This window comes from Salmo salar, chromosome 12, assembly GCF_965601325.2.
Source record: "Salmo salar chromosome 12, fSalSal1, whole genome shotgun sequence".
NCBI lineage: Eukaryota > Metazoa > Chordata > Actinopteri > Salmoniformes > Salmonidae > Salmo > Salmo salar.
The window spans coordinates 31,914,640-31,936,714 of record NC_138302.1 but is presented as its reverse complement, the minus strand read 5'-3'; the positions used below and the strand labels follow the sequence as shown (position 1 = coordinate 31,936,714).

At 41.9% G+C, this 22,075-nt stretch overlaps 1 protein-coding gene across 4 annotated transcripts; it reads right to left on the bottom strand.

The window, feature by feature from the left end:
• Window positions 1–554: 554 nt before the first annotated feature.
• LOC106564746 (puromycin-sensitive aminopeptidase) lies at window positions 555–22,051 on the bottom strand. Of its 4 annotated transcripts, none has more exons than XM_014131067.3 (23): window positions 21,658–22,051; window positions 18,549–18,639; window positions 18,279–18,356; window positions 17,954–18,075; window positions 17,393–17,500; window positions 16,877–17,077; window positions 16,598–16,694; window positions 16,466–16,499; window positions 16,115–16,229; window positions 15,768–15,932; window positions 15,439–15,543; window positions 15,207–15,267; window positions 14,969–15,078; window positions 14,772–14,835; window positions 14,487–14,626; window positions 13,271–13,405; window positions 8,751–8,970; window positions 8,115–8,257; window positions 7,580–7,636; window positions 6,343–6,450; window positions 5,864–6,019; window positions 3,024–3,071; window positions 555–2,891 (listed from the first exon to the last, which is right to left on the bottom strand). In XM_014131067.3, exons 1-23 carry the CDS (start codon window positions 21,949–21,951, stop codon window positions 2,745–2,747), a joined length of 2,799 nt encoding a protein of 932 aa, XP_013986542.1. In that variant the 5' UTR covers window positions 21,952–22,051; the 3' UTR covers window positions 555–2,744. The 4 variants fall into 4 exon arrangements, with proteins under 4 accessions (XP_013986542.1, XP_013986540.1, XP_013986543.1 ...); XM_014131065.3 differs by having other exon boundaries at window positions 8,730–8,970; window positions 18,555–18,639; XM_014131068.3 differs by having other exon boundaries at window positions 18,555–18,639.
• Between the last annotated feature and the right edge of the window lie 24 nt (window positions 22,052–22,075).

The following is a 22,075-nucleotide window of genomic DNA, read 5'->3' as shown; positions in this document are numbered from 1 at the left end:
ATTCATAATTTAACACAAACAACCAAGTAACACTGGGCCTATATTAATAACGTCATCCTAAAAATGTACATTTGATATGGGAACATCTATATAAATAGACAATTGTGATCCTAACCAGTTCTCTATAAGTTATTTACAGTAACCTGATATATTTGTCAAGTTCATACCCACACCCCTCAGTAACTTGGTTGTAAGCTTCACCCAGCAGTAATGTAGTTGCTAGAGGAGCTCTGAACCCGAAACACCATTTTAGTAGCCTACAAAAACAAAGTTACTACACATTGTTCGAATGTTGTGAGCAATATGTCTTTGTAGAAAATGCTTACACATTACATCAATGTTTTGATCAATGCATGAAGTGCAGTTAGTCTAGCGGTCCCCAACCCCGCTATATACAGCCGTCAAGATCAGGTTTCTAGTATTACAGTTCCCAAGCACTGTGCGTAGGATTATAGAAAGGGGTAAAAAATAAACTGGATTTGAAGATTCATTAGCATATCAATGCATCATCCGATCATGGTACTGTAAACCAAGGTGAAAAGAATCTCTCATAGTGAAGGATATTTCCACGTTACTTTATTGTACTGCATCTTAATTTCTGCTTTGGTACCACTAGCGTCACAGCCGTTCTACCAATAACGTTTTTTTTTTCTTCTCGGAAGCAACGTGACATTCAAAACGAAGTTTGACCAATCAGATTATGAAAAACGGAGTCATTTTCCCCCCACCCACTACCACAAAGCGATGGACTGCAGCGTAATACTGCAATGAAAATATAACGGCATGTAAACCTCAGATATACCAAAATCCCCCACCGCAAATGTACACCTTGTGAAACAAAATGTATAGACTGATTTTACTTCCCACCATCTACACATCATACCCATTTTCTTTATTCTCACTTAGGTCAACTTTCATTATGTACAGCGGTCATTTCTATTGCAGTTTTTCCTAGAACCGTTTGTTATCTATTTATGATCATGTTTTTGCTTATTAAGGTCATACAAATGTGTATTAAATTGGATTAAGAATTGTTAAATTACATATCAACTGGTTTCCAGGCATGCACACTCACACCTCAATCATATATCAACTGTACTAGTTTCACATTGAAGTCTTTTTTTTTTTTTTTTTTTACTTTAATGAACACCAACTGTATTTTTAAACAAAAGCACAACAAATGTTCCAGGGAAAGAGTGACAATTATTTTGATGATCTTCTCCGGTAAATGTTTTCTAAGCCACATCAAATTTTATATAGATATACTCGTTCAACAAGTCTGTGTGTAGATCTGTTATGTTAGAAACAATATTTTTACTTTGCAGTGGACTATCACCCACTTCAGTGTAATAATTATTGCAAACCACTTTAACAATTTAAGGCTTCAGAGTTCAATAGCAGTGTTAAGTAAATCCTATCATTTCAAAGTTGAAATTGGGCCAGTACATCATTAAGTTTTTTAACTAAAGTTTCCTGGTGTTAACTGCACTAAAGGCCCAAGTAGTGTTGTTTTACTAATTCTTAAGAATAAATGAAAGTTTTTCCTCAACGTTAAAATAAATCACTGCATCTTTAAAAAAAAAAAAAAAAAGGTTTTTGAAAACAAGATGTCATTTTGTATATAATGTGGCAGATAAAGAAACAATTTAAATATGCATGTTTGTCGTTTGTCATACTATACATCATTCTGTAACTTTACAGAGGGCTGAGAATACAGGCGACAGAAGATGGGAGTGGGGGTTGATGTGGGGATGGTATGTATCAAATGCCAGAGTAGGATGATGGATGGAGGGGGAAGAGGGGCAGGTAAGGTAACGATGAACATCGCTATTGAGATTTGTGGAACGTCTTTGCAAGAATGCTTGCATTAAACAGTATACATGTAGTACCATGCTAGCACTGCTCACCTTTTGTCCTAACCGTTATTAGAGATGGAGATCAGTGCCATGAGTTCATTTAACTACCGCCAACAAAACATCACACGCTATATTAACCCCATTCTGCCCAGCTGTGCTCTTACCCAATCACAACACCTGTTGGGTAAAAACCAGCAACTGCGAAACGCCGATGGCAGGGAAAAAAAAAATAATTTGTTTGTACAGAAAACAAACAAAGTGAACAGCAACACAAGATATATCATATAATTCATGCTTTTTTTTCTCCATAGAGTAGGAGCGGGTGATGAGAAAAATAAATTCACAGTTTTCAAACTACGATGCAAGGCTGTGTGTGTGTGTGTATGCAAGTGTTCATATTTTGCGTGTCGTAACTACGGGAGTGTGAGTACGCACTCAGACTTGGTGTGCATCTCAAATGGCACCCTATAATGTGCACTAACCAGGGCCCATTTGGCTCAAGTCAAAAATAGTGCACCAACGTAGAGAATGGAGTGCCATTTGGGATGCACCCTGGGATAGCCATTTCGCAAATCATATCTGGGAGTGTTAAACCCCAGTAATCTAACTCGTGTATCATCTTCCAATGGGCAGAATGGGGATAACTACATTCCTTGTCAGAAAAATGAATTTGCTTTGTTATTTATGTATAATAGTCTTTTCTTTTTCAACGCTTGGTTAAATTCTTGGCTTGTTTGTTGACGTCATCGTCGTTTGTATTTTTTCTTTTAGAGAAATTAAGCCTGCTTTGAGTATGCTCGCTCTCCGTCCGTCTATGGACTGAGAAGGGGGGGCCGAGGCAGCTATGATGCAGGGAGGTCCGCGCTGGAAGGGGGGGGACTGGGTTGTTCAGACCGGGGGAGCTTTGCGCTTCAGTAGATACTGGTGAATGTCGTCGGCGTCGCGCTTGAGCCAGGCGGCATTCAGGAGAATGTTCTCGCAGCACTGCTGCACTGTGCGCTCAGCCGCAGGCGCGTGGTGGCTCTCGAAGAAACTCTGGAAGACACAAAATGGCTGCGTTTAGAATTAGAACGACAGAAGTTAGCTATACTTATTTTAGTTAACATTAAACCATTTTATTGAGCGAGACCACTATATTAAAGAGGTATAAACCAATATGATGCTCACCTTCACTTCAGCAGCCATTTTGTCAATGGCGAATCCATCCACAGAGAGCTGTGAAGAGGGGTGAAAATACAAGTGAGTTGCCTTAGGTCATTGGGCCAAAGGCAAAAGCTACCAGTCTTCCATAATAGATTCCTCTTATAATATATACAGAGCATTTGGAAACTATTCAGACCTCTTGACTTTTCCACATTTGTTACGTTACAGCCTTATTCTAAAATTGATTAAAATGTTTTTTCCACCTCAAACTATACACAATACCCCATAATGACAAAGCAAAAACGGGTTTAGAAATATTTGCAGATTTAAAAATGAAAAACAGAAATATCACATTTACATACGTGTTCAGACCCTTTACTCAGTACTTTGTTAAAGCACCTTTGGCAGCGATTACATCCTCAAGTATGACGCTACAAGCTTGGCACACCTGTATTTTGAGAGTTTCTCCCATTCCTATCCGCAGATCCTCTCAAGCTGTGTCAGGTTGGATGGGGAGCGTTACTGCACAGCTATTTTCAGGTCTCTCCAGAGATGATCGATCGGGTTCAAGTCTGGGCTCTGACTGGGCCACTCAAGGATATTCACACTTGTCCCGAGGCCACTCTTGGGCTGTGTGCTTAGGGTCGTTGTCCTGTTGGAAGGTAAACTTTGCCCCAGTCAGGTCCCGAGCGCTCTGGAGCAGGTTTTCATCAAGGATCTCTTTGTACTTTGCTCCGTTCATCTTTGCCTCGATCCTGACTAGTCTCCCAGTCTATGCTGCTGAAAAACATCCCCACAGCAGGATGCTGCCACCACCGTAGGGATGGTATCAGGTTTCCTCCAGACGTGACGATTGGCATTCAGGCCAAATAGTTCAATCTTGGTTTCATCAGACCCGAGAGTCTTGTTTCTCATGGTCGGAGAGTCCTAGGTGCCTTTTGGCAAACTCCAAGCGGGTTTTCATGTGGCTTTTACTGAGAAGTGGCTTCCGTCTGGCCACTCTACAATAAAAGCCTGATTGGTGGAGGGCTGCAGAGATGGTTGTCCTTCCCCAGAACTGTGCCGCGACAATCCCGTCACTGAGCTCCATGGACAATTCCTTCGACCTCATGGCTTGGTTTTTGCTCTGATATACAGTTGAAGTCAGAAGTTTACATACACTTAGGTTTGAGTCATTAAAACTCATTTTTCAACCACTCCACAAATTTATTGTTAACAAGAAACCTCCACAAGTCTGGTTCATCCATGAGAGAAATTTCCAAACGCCTGAAGGTACCACATTCATCTGTACAAACAATAGTAGGCAAGTATAAACTCCATGGGACCATACAGCCGTCATACCGCTCAGGAAGGAGACGTGTTCTGTCTCCTAGAGATGAACGTATTTTGGTGCGAAAAGTGCAAATCAATCCCAGAACAACAGCAAAGAACCTTGTGAAGATGCTGGAGGAAACAGGTACAAAAGTATCTATATCCACAGTAAAACCAGTCCTATATCGACATAACCTGAAAGGCCGCTCAGAAAGGAAGAAGCCACTGCTCCAAAGCCGCCATAAAAAAGCCTGACTACGGTTTGCAACTGCACATGGGGACAAAGATCATACTTTCTGGGGAAATGTCCTCTGGTTTGATGAAACAAAAATAGAACTGTTTTGCCATAATGACCATTGTTATGTTTGTTGGAAAAAGGGGGAGGCTTGCAAGCCGAAGAACACCATCCCAACCGTGAAGCACGGGGGTGGCAGGATCATGTTGTGGGGGTGCTTTGCTGCAGGAGGGACTGGTGGACTTCACAAAATATATGGCGTCATGAGGAAGGAAAATTATATGGATATATTGAAGCAACATCTCAAGACATCAGTCAGGAAGTTAAAGCTTCGTCGCAAATGGGTCTTCCAAATGGACAATGACCCCAAGCATACTTCCAATGTGGCAAAATGGCTTAAGGACAACAAAGTCAAGGTATTGGAGTGGCCATCACAAAGCCCTGACCTCAATCCCATAGAGAATGTGTGGGTAGAACTGAAAAGGCGTGTGTGAGCAAGGAGGCCTACAAACCCGACTCAGTTACACCAGCTCTGTCAGGAGGAATGGGCCATAATTCACCCGACTTATTGTGGGAAGCTTGTGGAAGGCTACCCGAAACGTTCGACCCAAGTTAAGCAATTTAAAGGCAATGCTACCAAATACTAATTGAGTGTATGTAAACTTCTGACCCACTGGGAATGTGATGAAAGAAATAAAAGCAGAAATAAAATCACTACTATTATTCTGACATTTCACCTAAAATAAAGTGGTGATCCTAACTGACCTAAGACAGGGAATTTTTACTAGGATTAAAATGTCAGGAATTGTGAAAAACTGAGTTTAAATGTAAACGTCAGACTTCAACTGTACACTGTCAACTGTGGGACCTTATATAGACAGGTGTGTGCCTTTCCAAATCATGTCCAATCAATTGAATTTACCACAGGTGGACTCCAATCAAGTTGTTGAAACATCAAGGATGATCAATAGAAACAGGCTGCACCTGAGCTCAATTTCCAGTCTCATAGCAAAGGGTCTGAATACTTATGTAAATAAGGTATTTCTGTTTCTAGTTTTTAATAAAATGTGCAAACTTTTCTAAAAACCTTTCTTCGCTTTGTCATTATGGGGTATTGTGTGTACATTGCTGAGGAATTGTTTTTATTTAATCAATTGTAGAATAAGGCTGTAACGTAACAAAATGTGTTAAACGTCAAGGGGTCTGAACACTCTCGAAATGCACTGTATACAGTGCCCTCTGAGGAGCTGAGGAAAATATGAGAATAAGAACAGTTAAGTAATGCTTTGGAGAAAAATTGCTTAATGAACGGCTTTACCTTGATGAGCCGTGATATGAGGAAGCCGCCCTGGTAGCGGTTGTGAAGCTCCTCCCAGTTGTCTTTGACAAACTTCCAGGCGGCTTTCCTTCCATGCTTACTGCTTCCGGCCACGCCCCCGATTACTGACACCGTGTCCTGCGGACGCACATCCTCCTGGGTAGGGGAGACAGAGGGGTCTGTTTTTTGCCAATTTCCATGAATTGATCATGCTCATCCTATAAGCAAACTCCTAAGACCAAAACAACTAGGAAGGCTACAATTACAAAGCTAGTTAACACCAGTGTTAACAATTGCACCAGCTATATTCAAGAAAGAATACCATAAAAGCGAGACCAAAAGAACACCAGGTGTAAATAGAACACCAGGTGTAAATACTAATGCTTCTAGGGATTTTTGTTTTGTCTTATTCTCCTGACAAAATAGCAGGAGCAAGTAACACTCCAGTTGCCAGGGCAAGAATGGTTGTGTGTACATACCGAGAGGGCAAAGGTGAGGACTTTCTGGATGAGGTCGGGGGCAGAGATGGCTCCCAGCACTCTCTCTATGCGGTTCTTCTCCTCCTGCATGTCAGCCTGCTTGTGAAGCTGAAGAGGATGGGAGAGATTAGACAGCGATAATGTGAGAGAAAAACATATACCGTAAATTCCGGACTATAAGCCGCAACTTTTTTCCCAGGCTTTGAACCTCGCGGCTTAAACAATGACGCGGCTAATATATGGATTTTTCCCGCTTTCAATTTTTTTTTCTCCAAAAAAACACATTCTGTGACGTGCTCAGTTTTTTGGCGCCATGAAGCTTTCATTAGACCAATGAAATTGCCGAACGGGTTACGGTCAAACAACTTTTTTGTTTACTGTTTAGATTAAATCGAGCGCTCTCAAACTTCCCATCATTCTGATTACGGTAGTCATTTTGTCACCCTCATCATGGCAAAGACACGGAGAAATGCATATGATGCAGCTTTCAAGTTGAAGGCGATTGATCTGGCTGTTGGAAAAGGAAATAGAGCTGCTGCACGGAAGCTTGGTCTTAATGAGTCGATGAGAAGACGTTGGAAACAGCAGCGTGAGGAATTGACTCAGTGCAAAAAGACAACTAAAGCTTACTGCACATTTTTTTTTTTTTGTTACAAGCCGTGTTTCGTTAAAGCCTATTTATTTTTGTTACAAGCCGTGTTTCGTTAAAGCCTGTGTAAAGTTCATTTGTTTCAATGTACCGGTAGGCACCTGTGGCTTATAGACAGGTGCGGCTTATTCATGTTCAAAATAATATATCTTTTTTGAATTCAGTGGGTGCGGCTTATATTCAGGTGCGCTTAATAGTCTGGAAATTACGGTACATATTTTACCTTTGATGTGATATTTAGGGGACGAAATCAAATTATATCAATTCTCATCAGTTGACTGTGATTAAAGCTTTATCTGTCAGATTATTGGTGGGGCTCTAACGAGAGTCTAGGACATGGAACGAGCTGGTAATCCTGTTCATCTGACTGAGGAAATGTAATTGAAATCATTCATGATACAATACATGACTCATGATATTGAGGAGACTGATCTCCAACCAGCTGGCCTGGCTGGGGTGTATTGTCTAGGAACCAAATGGGGCGAAACAGGGAGGGACTAATCTGAATTTATCCAATGCTTGTTTTCGTTGCAAAAAATTTTGCTACGGTGTGCACTAGTGAATACACCGTTAGCTGGTGTGAATTACCTTCAGCATTGTGTCCAACGTGGCACTGTCGCCATGCTTCAGTACTGTTAAGTACACCTGAAGAGAAACAAAAACCATACACATGGTCATTCAATATGGTTTCATCACTTGATTTTACAAGAATTTTATGTCTTTGTCTCATCATAAACAGCATCTACTTCCAGTCATGATGGTACTAAATAACTATCATTAGTACTTAGAAATGATCTACAAATGAGAAGTCACTGTTTGAAAGTAGGATCAATAACATGACCACAGGCCCATTGTTGAAATGTTGACCACAATTGATTGAAATTAATGGACAGGTGAAAGCAGTACCGAAGAAGCTTCACCTAGCCAAACCAGAGGCCAAGGTGAAGACATTATCAAATTGCTGACCAATCAAATCCTTTAAACATTCATGAAAGTCATCAAGAGCCTAGGATTAGAGGGCAAAGGTTAGTTTGGAATGGGGCCTTTGTTTATGTAACTACATGTTAAGAATACATGTGTTTCTATTAATAAATGTGTGTGTGTGTGTGGCAGAACAACTTACTGGGCTCCTGAGGTCTGCAGAGAGGATCTGCTTGCCTTCCACATGGTCTTTGAATCTCCGCCGGGCCTCCTCCAGCGTGGGCTTGTGTCCCGCCTTACCCAGCTTCCCCAGAACCAGACCTCTCAGCAGGGCATCCAGGTGACCTGAGAGAGGAGGGGGGAAGAGGAGAGAAGAGAAGAACCGGGGGCCGGAGAACAGAAGGAGAAAGGAAAAAAAGCGCCAGTCAGTCTCAAACATGTTAAAAACAAGCGCTTTGACACAATGAACTTCATCCAAAAGGACAGAATTTATCTACTGCTTGGTAATCCAGGAGCCAGTAAATCCATACATCACCAGCTCTGGGCTGATACCCCTACTACACAAAACACTTGCCTAATTCCAAACCTGACCCTTAGCCCCTAACCCCTAGGCACTTGAGCAGATCTGAAAGGATCGTATAGGTGTAAGCAATATAAAATAAAATAAATCCCACCAAGCCTATCAAGAGTGCAACATAGACCGATTACAATCTCTCTTACACCTACCCAACCCAATCAGAGCTACATCAAGTGACTTGGGGCTTAAGGCTGAGGATAGACTCCGGAATGACTCGGCAGCTCAGTTCTTAGCTCTTACCACCGGCCCCAGGGGGCTCACCTTCGCCCTGCTTGCATTCCCAGCCCAGCTTGAGGCCGATGGGAGTGAACAGGTCCCGGATGAACTCCTGGATCTCCTCGTGGAAGTCAGTGTGGGAGAGAAGGGAGGAGAGCACGCCCAGGTTGCAGCTCAGGTCGCTCCACACCGTGTAGTTGGGCTCGTTGACAAAGGCCTCCATCAGCTTCAGCACCTCCACCGTGCTGATCATGCCAGCGCGCGACTGAGGAAGATGAAGATGATTAATAGGATGAACATGGGGGACAAGAAGAGAAGGAATGGGGGGGTAGAGGTTCAAGAGGAAAATAAAGGACAGGTAAAAGGAATAGAAGATAAGGAATATGAATAATGTAGGGAAGAGGTGAAATAGGAATAGAAGAGAAGGAATATGAAGAATGAGGGGAAGAGATAGAAGAGGTAAGAGCAGGGGAAAGGTTGGTAAGAGTCACAGTATTGTTATGTACAGTTTTTGTAATTGAGCCCTGAATGAATGGGACAATAACCCTTTTGAGGAATAGGATAAAGCAGGAAAACAAGTTGATTAGATTACACATTGTTTATCTGACGTCTACAGTAAACATCTTCATAAGAGGCTTTGGTGAGAAAAAGGCCAAAGAATCAATGCTTAACAATTCACATGACATATCTTAGCTGAAGAGCTTAATACTCATGGGTACAGAGGGAGAAAGAAGTATCACTACCCAACCATAAGTTACGTTTACATGGCCACAAAACACACAACAACATGTACAGGTAACTGCCAAAATAATGTAAAGACTTGAGTAAATGAGGGATACAAAGTATATCGAAAGCAGGTGCTTCCAAACAGTAGTGATGCGCAGGTTGACTCAGAAGCCGCAGACCCTGCGGGTATATCCGCTGGGCGGGTTTAGGCTCATTAAATATTGTGTAGATGAAGGGCAGGTGGGTGGCAGGTTGAATAAAGAGGAAATACATTAAACACTTTTTTTTTATGTTTAATTTATATATCTTCAGGCTACATTGAGGTTTTTCTTTCATTCTTTTTAGGTCATCTGGCATTTGTAAGTAAGCCTATAAGCTTTTGGCCCTAACTGTACACGCACCAAATAGCCTACATGCCAATCACCAAATACTTTTGGGAACGGACAGAAAAAGTGAATGGCGATCCACTGAGGCACACCGACTGTAGGTCTATAACCTCTCACAAAGCCTTAATATTAACTCCTGCAGAATTAAGCATTTCTTGCAGCACCAAATATATATTTTGAAATATGTGGAGAAATATGATTTCTTTCAGCATCTTGAGAGAACGCGAATGCAGTTAGGGGGAACGTCTGTAGAGGTGCTATCTTAAATCAGCATCATAAAAGCTGATCAGATTTCCTACCACATCAAATATACATCCAAGCCGAACTGAAAACTTATCAGAAACATGTCGGGTCGTTTTCACAGCTTCCTATTTCCTTGCAACCGGTCAAAACGACAGAGAACTTGGGTCTATAAGGTTCCATCTGCAAAAAGGTGATTGAGATAACTGGCTTTAAAGTTCCAAACACTCATTGGTTTGAATGGTGTTAATTTTTTATCTTGTATTCTTTTAAACTTAACATGAATTGGGGTATTTAGAGTACTATATAGGTAGAGACCATTGAACAAAACAAGTCAATAACTAGATTTTGACAAAAATGTAGATAGGACCTTAGTAGGGCTGAACCCATTTAGCCGACATGGTAGATTGTTCGGTCGATAGGCTGTTGATTGATCGACCAATATTTTTTGTACTCGAGCAGTCGCACACAAACACATACATAAAAAAATAAAATAATGTTAATGGCACATGAGAAACCTGTCTGATTCACACCTCTGAGTGGACTAATCCATTGTGGAGGCCGCTTGGATGGTACACTAGTACATTTACCGTTAATTCCCAATCTACAATGTTTGATTACAGTTATTTCTGTTAATGCATTCAATATATTATTACAGTCTTACCGTTCTCATTCTAGGAGCGGGCATGTTTGCAGAGCGCACAACGTAGGCTACACTTGTGAGAAAAAAGTTTTGGTTTATTTCATTCCATTTACAAGTTGTCAATTTATTCATTGTCTTTTGTTTGAAGCGCTCCTGTCAATTTTGAGTAAGGACACGCACCTGATTACGCATAGAAGTAGGACTAGGACTAAATGTAGGCCTATAAGTGATCTGATACCATTTCTGATTGTGTTAACTTGACATCACTGTGGAGCTTCTCAAAGTAATTTTTTCTTTGCCTCAAACAGCTAGTAAACAAAGTCTGTTTTACATCCATTGAGAAATACAATAATTCCTCAACATAGCCTATTTGAAAAATCTTTCCAGTTCTCCCTTTCGAATACCACTCAGCATGAAAGGGGAAAGAAAGTAAAGCTCAGATCCGGTGGAAACGTCATAAATGTCATAAAATATGCCTTCCTGATTACTTCTTAGCCCTTAAGAAAATAGCCTACAGCTGTGTGTCTGGAGCTCACTGGTACAGGAAACTGAGGACCCAGAATATTTCACACAATGTTGCAAGCACCAGCTTCCGGCTGGACCATGTTCATGCAATGTTTCAAGTTCCTTGCAGACAGGCAAAGCCAATGTGATTTATAGGATATTTATTTTTATCTGGATATTTTTTACCTGCCGGTTGCAATATAATTTTTGAGCTTTATGTAGGCTATTTTTACCAATTAGCAATGGCAATAGAAGTTACTTTTAGAATTGTATCATTTTCATTCATTTCACTGAGATTAAAAAATGTGCATATGAAAATCACAGGGACAGCCTAAACCTGAGGCCCAAGCTCTCGAAATAGCCTACCAAAATGTCAGATTAATTTATATATTAAAAAAAAAAAAATCTGAAACGCATCTAAATTAAGCAAAAATAAATCCTACATCCGTCTGACTGTAGCCTACAGTACAGCGCATGTCCTATATTTGCGGATTAGGGTCCGGCCCGTGGCTTCTTTTTTAAATACATAGTCATGCAGTTGCGGATGACCCACGCACCACTACCACAGATGTGGTTCCTGAGTTAATTAAGCAATTATCATCATGATCATCATCATGATTAGGGTAATGTATAAAAATGCTGGCCAGAGAATTATTTTGGCTACCACAGCTATAGACAGGTTGGCTGACATACGTGCATCGATGTGTCCGGAACGTGTGCGTTTTTATGATTCTGAACGGTCAGATAGCAACAATGACAAGCTGCCATGTGGGGAATCGAAGGCGGTTCGCATCAGCTAGTTGTATCTTGTTTTGACTGATGTCATGTCTATACTGATATGGCTCAAATTCACTAGCTATCTAACCAACAACTATTTGAGAGACAACACATGCTCATTGTGCAAATGTATGTTTTCAATAAACATTTGGAGACCAAATATAATTTACGTGTCAGTCTAAACCAACCCTGTCTATTCTGGCCCATAGTAGTGCACGCGTTGGTTTGGTTGCTAAACAACCAATCCAACTACGCCCCCATAGGATGACAATGCCCCCAGCCACAGGGAATAAGTGGTCACTGAATGGTTTGATGAGTATGAAAACTATGTAAACCAGGGCTGTCCAACCCTGTTCCTAAAAGCTACAGTCCTGTAGGTTCACTCCAACCCTAATCTAGCCAACCTGATTCTAATAATTAGCTGGTTGATAAGATGAATCCGGTTAGTTACAACTGGGGTTGGAGCGAAACCCTACACTGTTCTGGCTAGTGGTGGCCCAAGAACAGGGTTGGGTAACCCTAATGTAAACCATATGCCATGGCTGTCTGTCACCAGATCTCAACCCAATTGCACACTTATGGGAGATTCCGGAATGGCGCCTGAGACAGCGTTTTCCCACAACCATGAACAAAACACCAAATTATGGATTTTTTCATGGAAAAACAGTGTCGCACCCTCCAATAGAGTTCCAGAAACTTACAGAAGCTATACCAAGGTGTATTGAAGCTGTTCTGGCTAGTGGTGGCCAAACGCCCTATTAAGACATTTGTTCTATTTTACTTAACACTTATTTTTCTTAAAATTGCATTGTTGGTTAAGGGCTTTTAAGGAAGCATTTCACTGTGGCGCATGTGACAAATACAATTTGATATGACACTTTACGTTGGGGTTTCCTTTACTTGTATATGTGTGGATTCCACATTTACAACATTGAGCAGCTAGAGTTTATTTTAGGGGAAGCTTTGACCCTGGGCTTCCTCAAAAATGATCTGTTTATACACTAAAGGTTGTGTTTCTTTGCTACTGTAGTGCTTGGCTAGACAGATGGGGCCTTGATATATGGAAGAGGAAAGAACCTAAGGGTTTTGTGGCAGAAAGGAATTATTTTTTTATGGTGACTTTCAAGCCATTCCCTGAATATGATTGTTACAGGAACTGACCCTTCCCCTGTCCATGACTGACTTTATATACAAGCACCATTACTATACATATCCAATTTATTATTGAGCGTTAGCATTGAGCTAAAGGGCATGTTGGTGTAGTGTTGACGGTAGTCTGTGTCAGTCACCAGGGAGAAGAGGTCGTTCTGCAGGCCCAGACGGTCAACAGGCAGCAGGGTGAGGTCTCTGATACCAGGCAGCAGGCTCTCCAACATGCCTGAGCTGTACTGGATCCTGTAGAAGCCCACTGTTCCTGGGTTGATCTATAGGGGAGGAGGAGGAGGACAGTTGAACAGCAGCCAAAGACTATAGCCTTGGTGCCAATCTGTTTTCTTCCACTACTTTGTCGGCGTCATGCCAAACCATTTGCTGTTCCAAACTTGTTAGCTAAAGCGGAAAATAAATCTGCCTAACAAGCAAGTGTGGAAGAAAGCCCTTATATGCTTGAGTGACACCCACCCAACAAATTAACAAAATTATGTTCTATTCTAGCCATAAAAAGTGCAGCTTCACATTAAGGAAACAGGAAGAGATATTTTCTATCCCTTTGATCAACTCCGTACATGGATAATTCTCTGTTCTGAATGGCACACGCATAAGTAGTTTCCCTCTCCCTACCATAGCCTTGTGCAGTGGTTCCCAACCTTTTTCAGTTACTGTACCACCAATTTAATTTTGCTCTGCCCGGAGTACCCCATAGCCTTGTGCATTTTAGCAGTAGGCCTATGGTCTCATGAGTCTTCTCAAGTACCCCCTGTGGATAGGCCAAGGACCCTCAAGGGGTCCTAGTAGCATTGCTAACTAGATAGGGACTAGCAAGGCTATGATCCTGCTCAAGCAACCACTAGTCCCAATCAAGTGGTTATTTTTTAATGGTTCTCAGTTCCCCAAACGTACTTTGACATTAATGATGTCCTTTCAGTGAACAGCAATTTATATGGCCCATTCACAAATCCTGACCCTCTAGTGACCTTTTGACCTCTTTCAAAGACCTTCAAGGGTCATGGTTGGCTTAACTTCTCGTTGACCCTTTTGGTCAGGTGATTGTTTACTGAACTCCCAATGATCTCCCACCCGTTAGTAAATACTAAATAGTCTCAGAATCATGAATGATATGGCCCATTCACAAACGTTTATAATTCTCCAAGCAAGCAGACCTTCAAGGTTATGGCTCTTGAAGCGAACATTCTTGTATCCATTACGCTTTTATTAGACAGATTTCTATTTCCCTAAACATGCAACTTTGTATAAGGGTTATAGTACACATTTTAAGGCCTCAGGGCTTGGTTTTCAACTCAATTCTATATTAGACAGATGTAATAGGTGGAATTTGGTTGTCCTCACCTTGACCCACTGGTCAGGGCTGACGTTGTTGATCGTGATGGTGGTCTCTGGGCTGTCCAGCAGCACCTTGAGCTTGGTACAGCCGGGGTCCTCACCCGTACAGATACTGATTGGTACCATCCAGTTAGGGCAGTCCTCACCTGGAGGATGATTGACACAAGCAAGACCCAATGAGATGGAGCAAAGTAGGAACTTTGTCTCATGTAGCTAAAGAGTGACAAGTAGTGAACCAGCAATTTGTACTTGGCTTTTTTTGTGTTGATTTATTGGAAAATATGATCTTACCATTATGTGGTCCACTGGCACAGAATTTCTTCTGAGATATCTTGAGGATGCGATCATCCCCTTGCTACAAAAACAAAAAGTATTTGATTGTGTATTAAATAAACAGCTATATCCACAACAGAGAGATCCCCTCTCACAGGATATAAAAACAGTACATTCATATTGTCCAAAGACAATTTCCATTGTGGTCTATTTACCTGCTCCTGGTCCACTACGATTATAGGGAAGCCCATCTGCTTAGTCCAGGAGCTCATCACCAGGGCGATGGGTTTCCCGCTAGCCTGTTCCAGACAGTCCCATAGGTCCTCTAGGAGAGGTGGTGGGGAGAGAGGTGGTCACCAACCAATTACAACGCTCAAAATAATAATCTTGTTATAATGGACCAGACATTCTCATTATAAATTCATGAGAACTTATAGGAGACTTGAGTGTTACCTGTTGCTGCATTTTTATGTTGGAACTTCAACAGATAGGAATGCATTCCTTTCCTAAAATCCTAGAGACAGAAGAAACAAATAGGTTTACAAAGAAAAAACGCCTGAGATGAAAATATACAAATACTTACCAGAGACACTTGTTCACGCAATACCCTTTTAGCTAGTATATGAAAGAGAGTTAGACCAATTAGTGGACAACATAGAAGTGTGCCTGGGCAGCAGCGCCTCACCTTGTCTCCTATGTAGTTGTGCAGCATACGGATCACAGACGCTCCTTTGCTGTAGGATATGGCATCAAAGATTTCATCCACCTCCGACGGGTGGCCCACGTTCACCTGCAGTCCAGGTGATCAGTCAGTTAATGCTTTCAAAACGCAGTACGAGGGTCGCTTTCATCTGATAGATACCTCACGTACATTCAAATCTACTGGAAAACTTTGGTCCAGTACACACACACACACACACACACACACACACACACACACACACACACACACACACACACACACACACACACACACACACACACACACCTCTTACAAATTTAAAGCCAACACACCTCGATGGGATGACTGTTGTCCAGCGCATCCAGATCCAGGGCGCGGGTGTAGTCGGCAGACACAAACTGTGTCCAGATGTCGTAGTCAGGGAAGCAGTGGTCCACACAGAGGTACTCGATCCATGATGCGAAGCCCTCGTTAAGCCACAGATGCGTCCACCATTCCTACAAGGCAAGGGGCGATCATATTGCCAAAAATCCAATTCAGGACAACAATGCAATTGCATTGCAATTGAAGAAAGTTGTTCATATAATTTAATCTTCAATAATGTAATGTCCTTCTGTCATTGACCAGGAGAGCACTTTTAGTTTCTGCATAAGCACCAAAGAGCGCAGTGGTCGTTTACCATAGTGACCAGGTTCCCGAACCACTGGTGAGCTAGCTCGTGTCCCACCACCAGGGCCACCCACTGCCGTGAGGACGAGCACGAGTTCTTCGGGTCAATCAGCAGCGCCGTCTCCCTGGGAAACAAGGTCAAACAGCGAGGTCAACTCGAAGAAAAACAAGGGCAAAAGCGATTCATTTCACACTCCCCCTAGTAGTAGCATGCATTAACACAAAAATACATTGAATATAAAATCACATACATTTCCAGCTAGTGGTAATCAAATAATCTTTTTGTGGAATAACATGACTGGTAGGCTAACTGTGCATCCTCTCATTAGTTGCAAATTTAGCAACATTACTTTAGATTTACCTGTAGGTAACAAGGCCCCAGTTTTCCATGGCACCTGGAGGGGGCAGCACCAAGCGTGTTAGATCTTGACTATAAATCCTATTTTTCATCACAATATAATAAATGAAATACAGTCATTTGAATTGTACTTACCAGCAGCAAAGTCAGCGATAGCTATTAGATCAATTTTAGGCAGTGGGTAAGGAACATTGAAGTATTCGTTGTAGAAAGGTAAGGTCTTTACAGCAACCTGTGAGAAACATGGATAGAAAAAACTAGATATAATTTCCATTTTACACTTGACGCCAATAGATTGTTGTGCTAGCAGCAACTGTCATTCATCAATATAACAAACAGTCATAGTGGTACATGACTAGTGTTTAGTACTGGTCTAACCATTATCAAAGTTTAAAAGAAGTAAAAACAACTCACCTCTAGTGCAAATTTTCCTTGTTCCGCCTTTCCGGTAGGCGTGTAGACACGTACGGTCACGCCGTCCGACGATTGGCCTTCTACAAAGTCGTATTCGCCGATGACGAACGCTACAAGGTACGTGGACATAATGGGGGTGGTGGCGAACTTCACTTCCAAAAGGCTGTCATCTTCTGGATGTGGCTTTCGATCGATGACATTCTGTGTCATTGAGGACAAGGGCATATTAGCGCGGACAGAAAATATAATCAGAAAGTCAAAGCAATGCTTTTGAAGAATGAGCTCATAGCCTTTCACAGTCCACAGGGCAGACATCGTGGAAAAACATACTAATTCAGTTGCATTTTGAATGCCTGCAGACTTTTACTCTTGTAGCTAGATGGGAGGAAATGCAGTGACCCAACAAGACCGTCTTATGTTACATAAGCCAATGTTAGCAGAGCGCAACAACAGAGTAGCGAAATGTGACTCAAGCTGTTTGGCGTCCCCAGGCGGAAGAGTTAGTGTGACACGTACCATATTTGACAAGGCTACTCGGTCCTTGGGAACTATCAGAGAGATGTCAAAGGTGGCTTTGATAGCTGGCTCGTCCCAACAGGGGAAGGCCCGGCGAGCGTCCGTGGCCTGAGGAGAGAAGAGAATAGAGGAGAAAAGACCATGGGAGGTTAGGCGAGACAGAGTGGACAACACGTTTCACAGCGTGTTAGGTCAGGCAAACATCCTGGAGGGTGTCAGAGGGCTGATTTATAATAAAGCTACTCCAATGACCTCTAGTGAAAATTGAAAATAAACAACACGCCGCATATAGCAGCTGGGCATGTCATTTCCCCCCCAACATTTTTTCTAAAGATAAGAGATTACAAAGTTGAATTATCAAGAATCTCCAACAATGGTTGCTAAAACATTCAGCCTATAGCCAGGGTGTGACAATGCTCAAACATTGTGGTCAAATGGCAGTCACATTCCTTTTACACTATTGCAACATGGGTTAAGCAATCAACTCTGCTGCCTAGAGAAACTGTACTCATTATGGTAACAGAAGTAATGCAGGACAGGAGGAGCGCCTAGTTACTGTACCTCGAACTGTGTGACAGCAGCATAGCGGATTTCTCCTGTAGGAGTTGCATATTTACTTCTGTAGAAACCTTTCATTTTGTCATTCAGCTCCCCAACAAAGTCAATCTTCAATGTACCGGATCCTGGGAAACAGGTGCAAAAAAAACCAACATGTGTTTATTCAGTCTTTACTACAATAAGAGGTTTGTTTTGTCAACTACAAACAAAAAGACATGGCATGGTGTCAAACACCAGGAAGAATAATGAATGGCAGAAAATGGAGGGTTCATTAGAACCCTAAAAAGCCCTGTAGCCATTCTGGTTAACGGCGAGTCCTTCGACTTACCTTTCTGTAGAGCACTAGGGAATGACAGAGTGACTTTCTCATCCTCATTTTGATAGTTGAATCCTGTAGCGTTAATTTCTAAAGAGAAGGAAAAAAATGCAAGGCTGATATTCGCTGCCATAACATACGAAAAGAATATACAAATGTGCCTAACAAGCCTGGAAAAGCAGGTCTAATCAGGAAATAGAAGAAATATATTGCATATATAAAATATATAATAGTTTGTCTATATTTAAGACAACTGTGAAAAGACGATTGACAGAATCTCACCCTCACCTTCCCCTCCCTCTGGTACAAAGGATGCTGTGATAATGTCGATGTCAGCACAGTTCATCACAATCTGATTAGTGGCCAGGTTAACCTGGAAAAACGACAGAAACACAACTACTAAGTAAAATCGGGGACTAGCATACCCTTGTATAAATACCTGGGATGACATAAGAACGCCATATTTTTAATTTGTGTAAAAAAAATATAGATTTCGTCAGTCATTCTAGAGTCCCTCAACGATAATACTCCCTCGATATAATACTTCTAAACTAGGATATTTTTTTGATTTTCCTGCCATAAGCAAATCCACTATTAAGGTTAAATCTAATCTGTTATGTATCAGACAGCAGCGATAGGGATCAAACAACTTACTGTAGGCCAAGCAGGCTAAACCTACAGTGGCTCAGTGTCACCGTGAAAACATTGTGGCTTGACAGGGAGAGCGGAACGGGACCAAAAGATGGTTAGGAGCGAGGGAAAGAAAGAGACATCCTGTAGGGCTTCTGACTAGAATGCAATGTGATAGCGGCTCATGTGACGGTCGACGTCCGACTTATTGAGGGCGGAACCCAGCTGCACACTCAGCTGCAGCTTTGAGAGAGTAGGCTAGTCCCATTTATTGACGGTTGGTTGCTGCCATAGTTTATTTTGATACTCAAATAGAGAGCTGGGAGGTTGTAACCAAGAAGGCAGGGATGTAATTATAGAGCGCACTCGGTGATGGCACGGTGCCACATCGCTATGCGTCCCGTTGGCTATTGTGCGGTTATCTGACAACTTTTAAATCATGGGCTGGCATTGTCATTAACTTGGCTAATGAAATTATAGCATGTGCATGCAAGTAACAGCCATGCAACTGACAACACATAGCACATGTATTGCAGTTGAAATTGCCCTACTTGACAACTATTTGTCACTTAAACGCCAAGAGTAGCCTAATCTTTCATCTAGCCTAATTTCCTTGGACAATGCTGTTCAACTACGTAATACAATGTGCCATCCTCCTATGGATAGACTACCAAACATAGATCAGCGGCACATAGATAACCATACAGTAATCTCTTAGATTTAGACAATGTTTGTGTGGAAAGTACTAAAATAGTTTAGCCTGGCATTTTAAGTGTCATTGAAACACAGCCAGTGTTATGTGCACATGATGACAAGTAACTTGTGTTCCTAGCCTGTGTTCTGAGATGAAGATGGTGTATGCAAACATCCGAGGGCAATACGCGCACCATATTTGGCACCAAATATGACACCCATTAGAAACGAATCAAATGAAGCAAGCAAGTCTGTAATACACATGTGATGTAGTATCAGGGATGGACAGATAACATATATGCCAACAGATCGCAACAACGCCTAATTTATCATAACCATTACAGATAACAAATCCTAATTAACCCCACACAGACAAAGTGTACAAAACATTAAGAACACCTTCCTAATATTGAGTTAAACCCCCTCCTTTTGCCCTCAGAACAGGACCAATTCGTCAGGGAATGGACTCTACAAGGTGTCAAAAGAGTTCCACAGGGATGCTGGCCCATGCTGACGCAATGCTTCCTACGGTTGTGTCAAGTTGGCTGGATGTCCTTTGGGTGGTGGGCCATTCTTGATACACACGGGAAACGGCTGAGCATGAAAAACCCAGCAGTGTTGCAGTTCGACACAAACCGGTGCGCCTGGCATATTTTGTCTTGCCTATTCACAATCTGAACGGCACACAAACGCAACATGCCTCAAGGCTTAAAAATCCTTCTTTAACCTGTCTCCTCCCCTTCATCTTCTACACCGATTGCAGTGGATTTAACAAGTGACATCATTAAGGAATAGCTTTCACCTGGTCCGTCTAGGTGAATCCAGCGAAAAATAGGCTGGAAACAATTATTCCCAAACTGCTGTTCGTTGTTGGAACACATCTTCCTACTTCAACCAATCCATTTATAATTTGTGAAAACTTATCATTTGGCAAGGAATGTAGTTTGTGTATCCCATCAGTTAGATACATTTTCATAGGCATTTATTTATGTAGACCTAACAGGAGCTTGTGATGCGCACTCCAGCACGCCTGTGTGTAGGGAGCATTCAGAATGCAGTTGAGTGAATGAGACATGGAGGGGAAAGGGAATTTTGGGAGAGAAACGGTGTGATGTTTGGCTTGGTTTCTTTTTTGTTGTGTCCCGCAAGTCAAAGAAAAGTTGTCTTTAAGACAAAATGTTCGGGTAGCCAAGGCACATGCCACCAAATAGTTTCAGTATATTAAAAAAAAAGTAATCTATGGTTAAAGAGCGAGCTTTGACATCCGTTTGAGATCTCATGCCCATCCGTATGTAGTAATTGGTTTACACCATCAACATACCAACAGGCAATGATTAGGAATCATTTAGCTAAATTTGTCGTGCATTATCATCAAACAAGATGAGTGTCTGAATGTTACACGTCACGGGTGTTGTGAATGTCTAGTGTTGTCATTTCATGGTCTGCTTGCAAAACAGGTTAACAGAGGCGGAAGCTGGGAGGTCTTCTCTTGTAGGAAGACATTTGCTAGCTATGATTTAGCAAACATTAGCTTAGTTAGCAAGGTAGCACTAGCGCGCATGCTAACTGGGTGCGCTGGCATGCAACTAACGTTAGCATTTAAGCTAAATTCACATCTTTGCATTAACGTCCATCATACTATACATTCATTTCAAGTGAGATGTAGTGACTATTAGCCAGTTAACGATTTGCAAAAATGACAGCGAGCTAACGTTAATTTGCCTAGCTATCAAACTAACTGGTATTAACTAACGAATGACGGCTCAGCTAGGTAACGTTAGGTAGCTAGTTACTCTGGACAGTACCTTTCAGGGCAGGTAAAGCGCTAATAAAAATATTATTTTCTACATTGAATACATTTATTTTCAACCTAGCTAAAGTGAGCTAGGCTAGCTGTTTGCCACTACTATCATGGGCTAGTAGATAACGTTAGTTAGGAGTTCGCTAGGTAACGTTAGACGACTAGCTAGTTAGCATTTTGCCGTTCGCCATTCGAACGTTGTAAATTAGGCAACATGGATTACATAAGCAAGTACTATACAAATTATCTTTCAATTACTTCACCTACCTTCACAATCGCCTCTAGCTTGCCCTCGAAAGTGAAGTCGATGAGGTCGGGCTTCAAGCACAACCCGTAGTTGACGGGGTAGACGTCAGTGGGCAACCTTACGAAGGGCCTCCTTTCAGGCATGGTGTCTGTATTTTGTCTGGTAGCGCTTGCGAAGACGGTGCTGCTGTGTATTACTCGGAATTTGATAGTTCTGAAGTCCTGCAAAATGGGATTCGACAACAAAACTGGATCTTGGGGAATGACTCGTTTTACGAATGACAGCAAAACCCGACGGCCGAGAACCAGCAACATAAAATCCTTAGCTAGAAATGTTGCCAGCTAGAGTCCTCCCCTCTCACTTCAAATCCACCGAAACAACGTGTGTAGGAGCGCAGTATGATGAGGAAATAGCGTCATCGCGTTGAAGCGGAGGAAC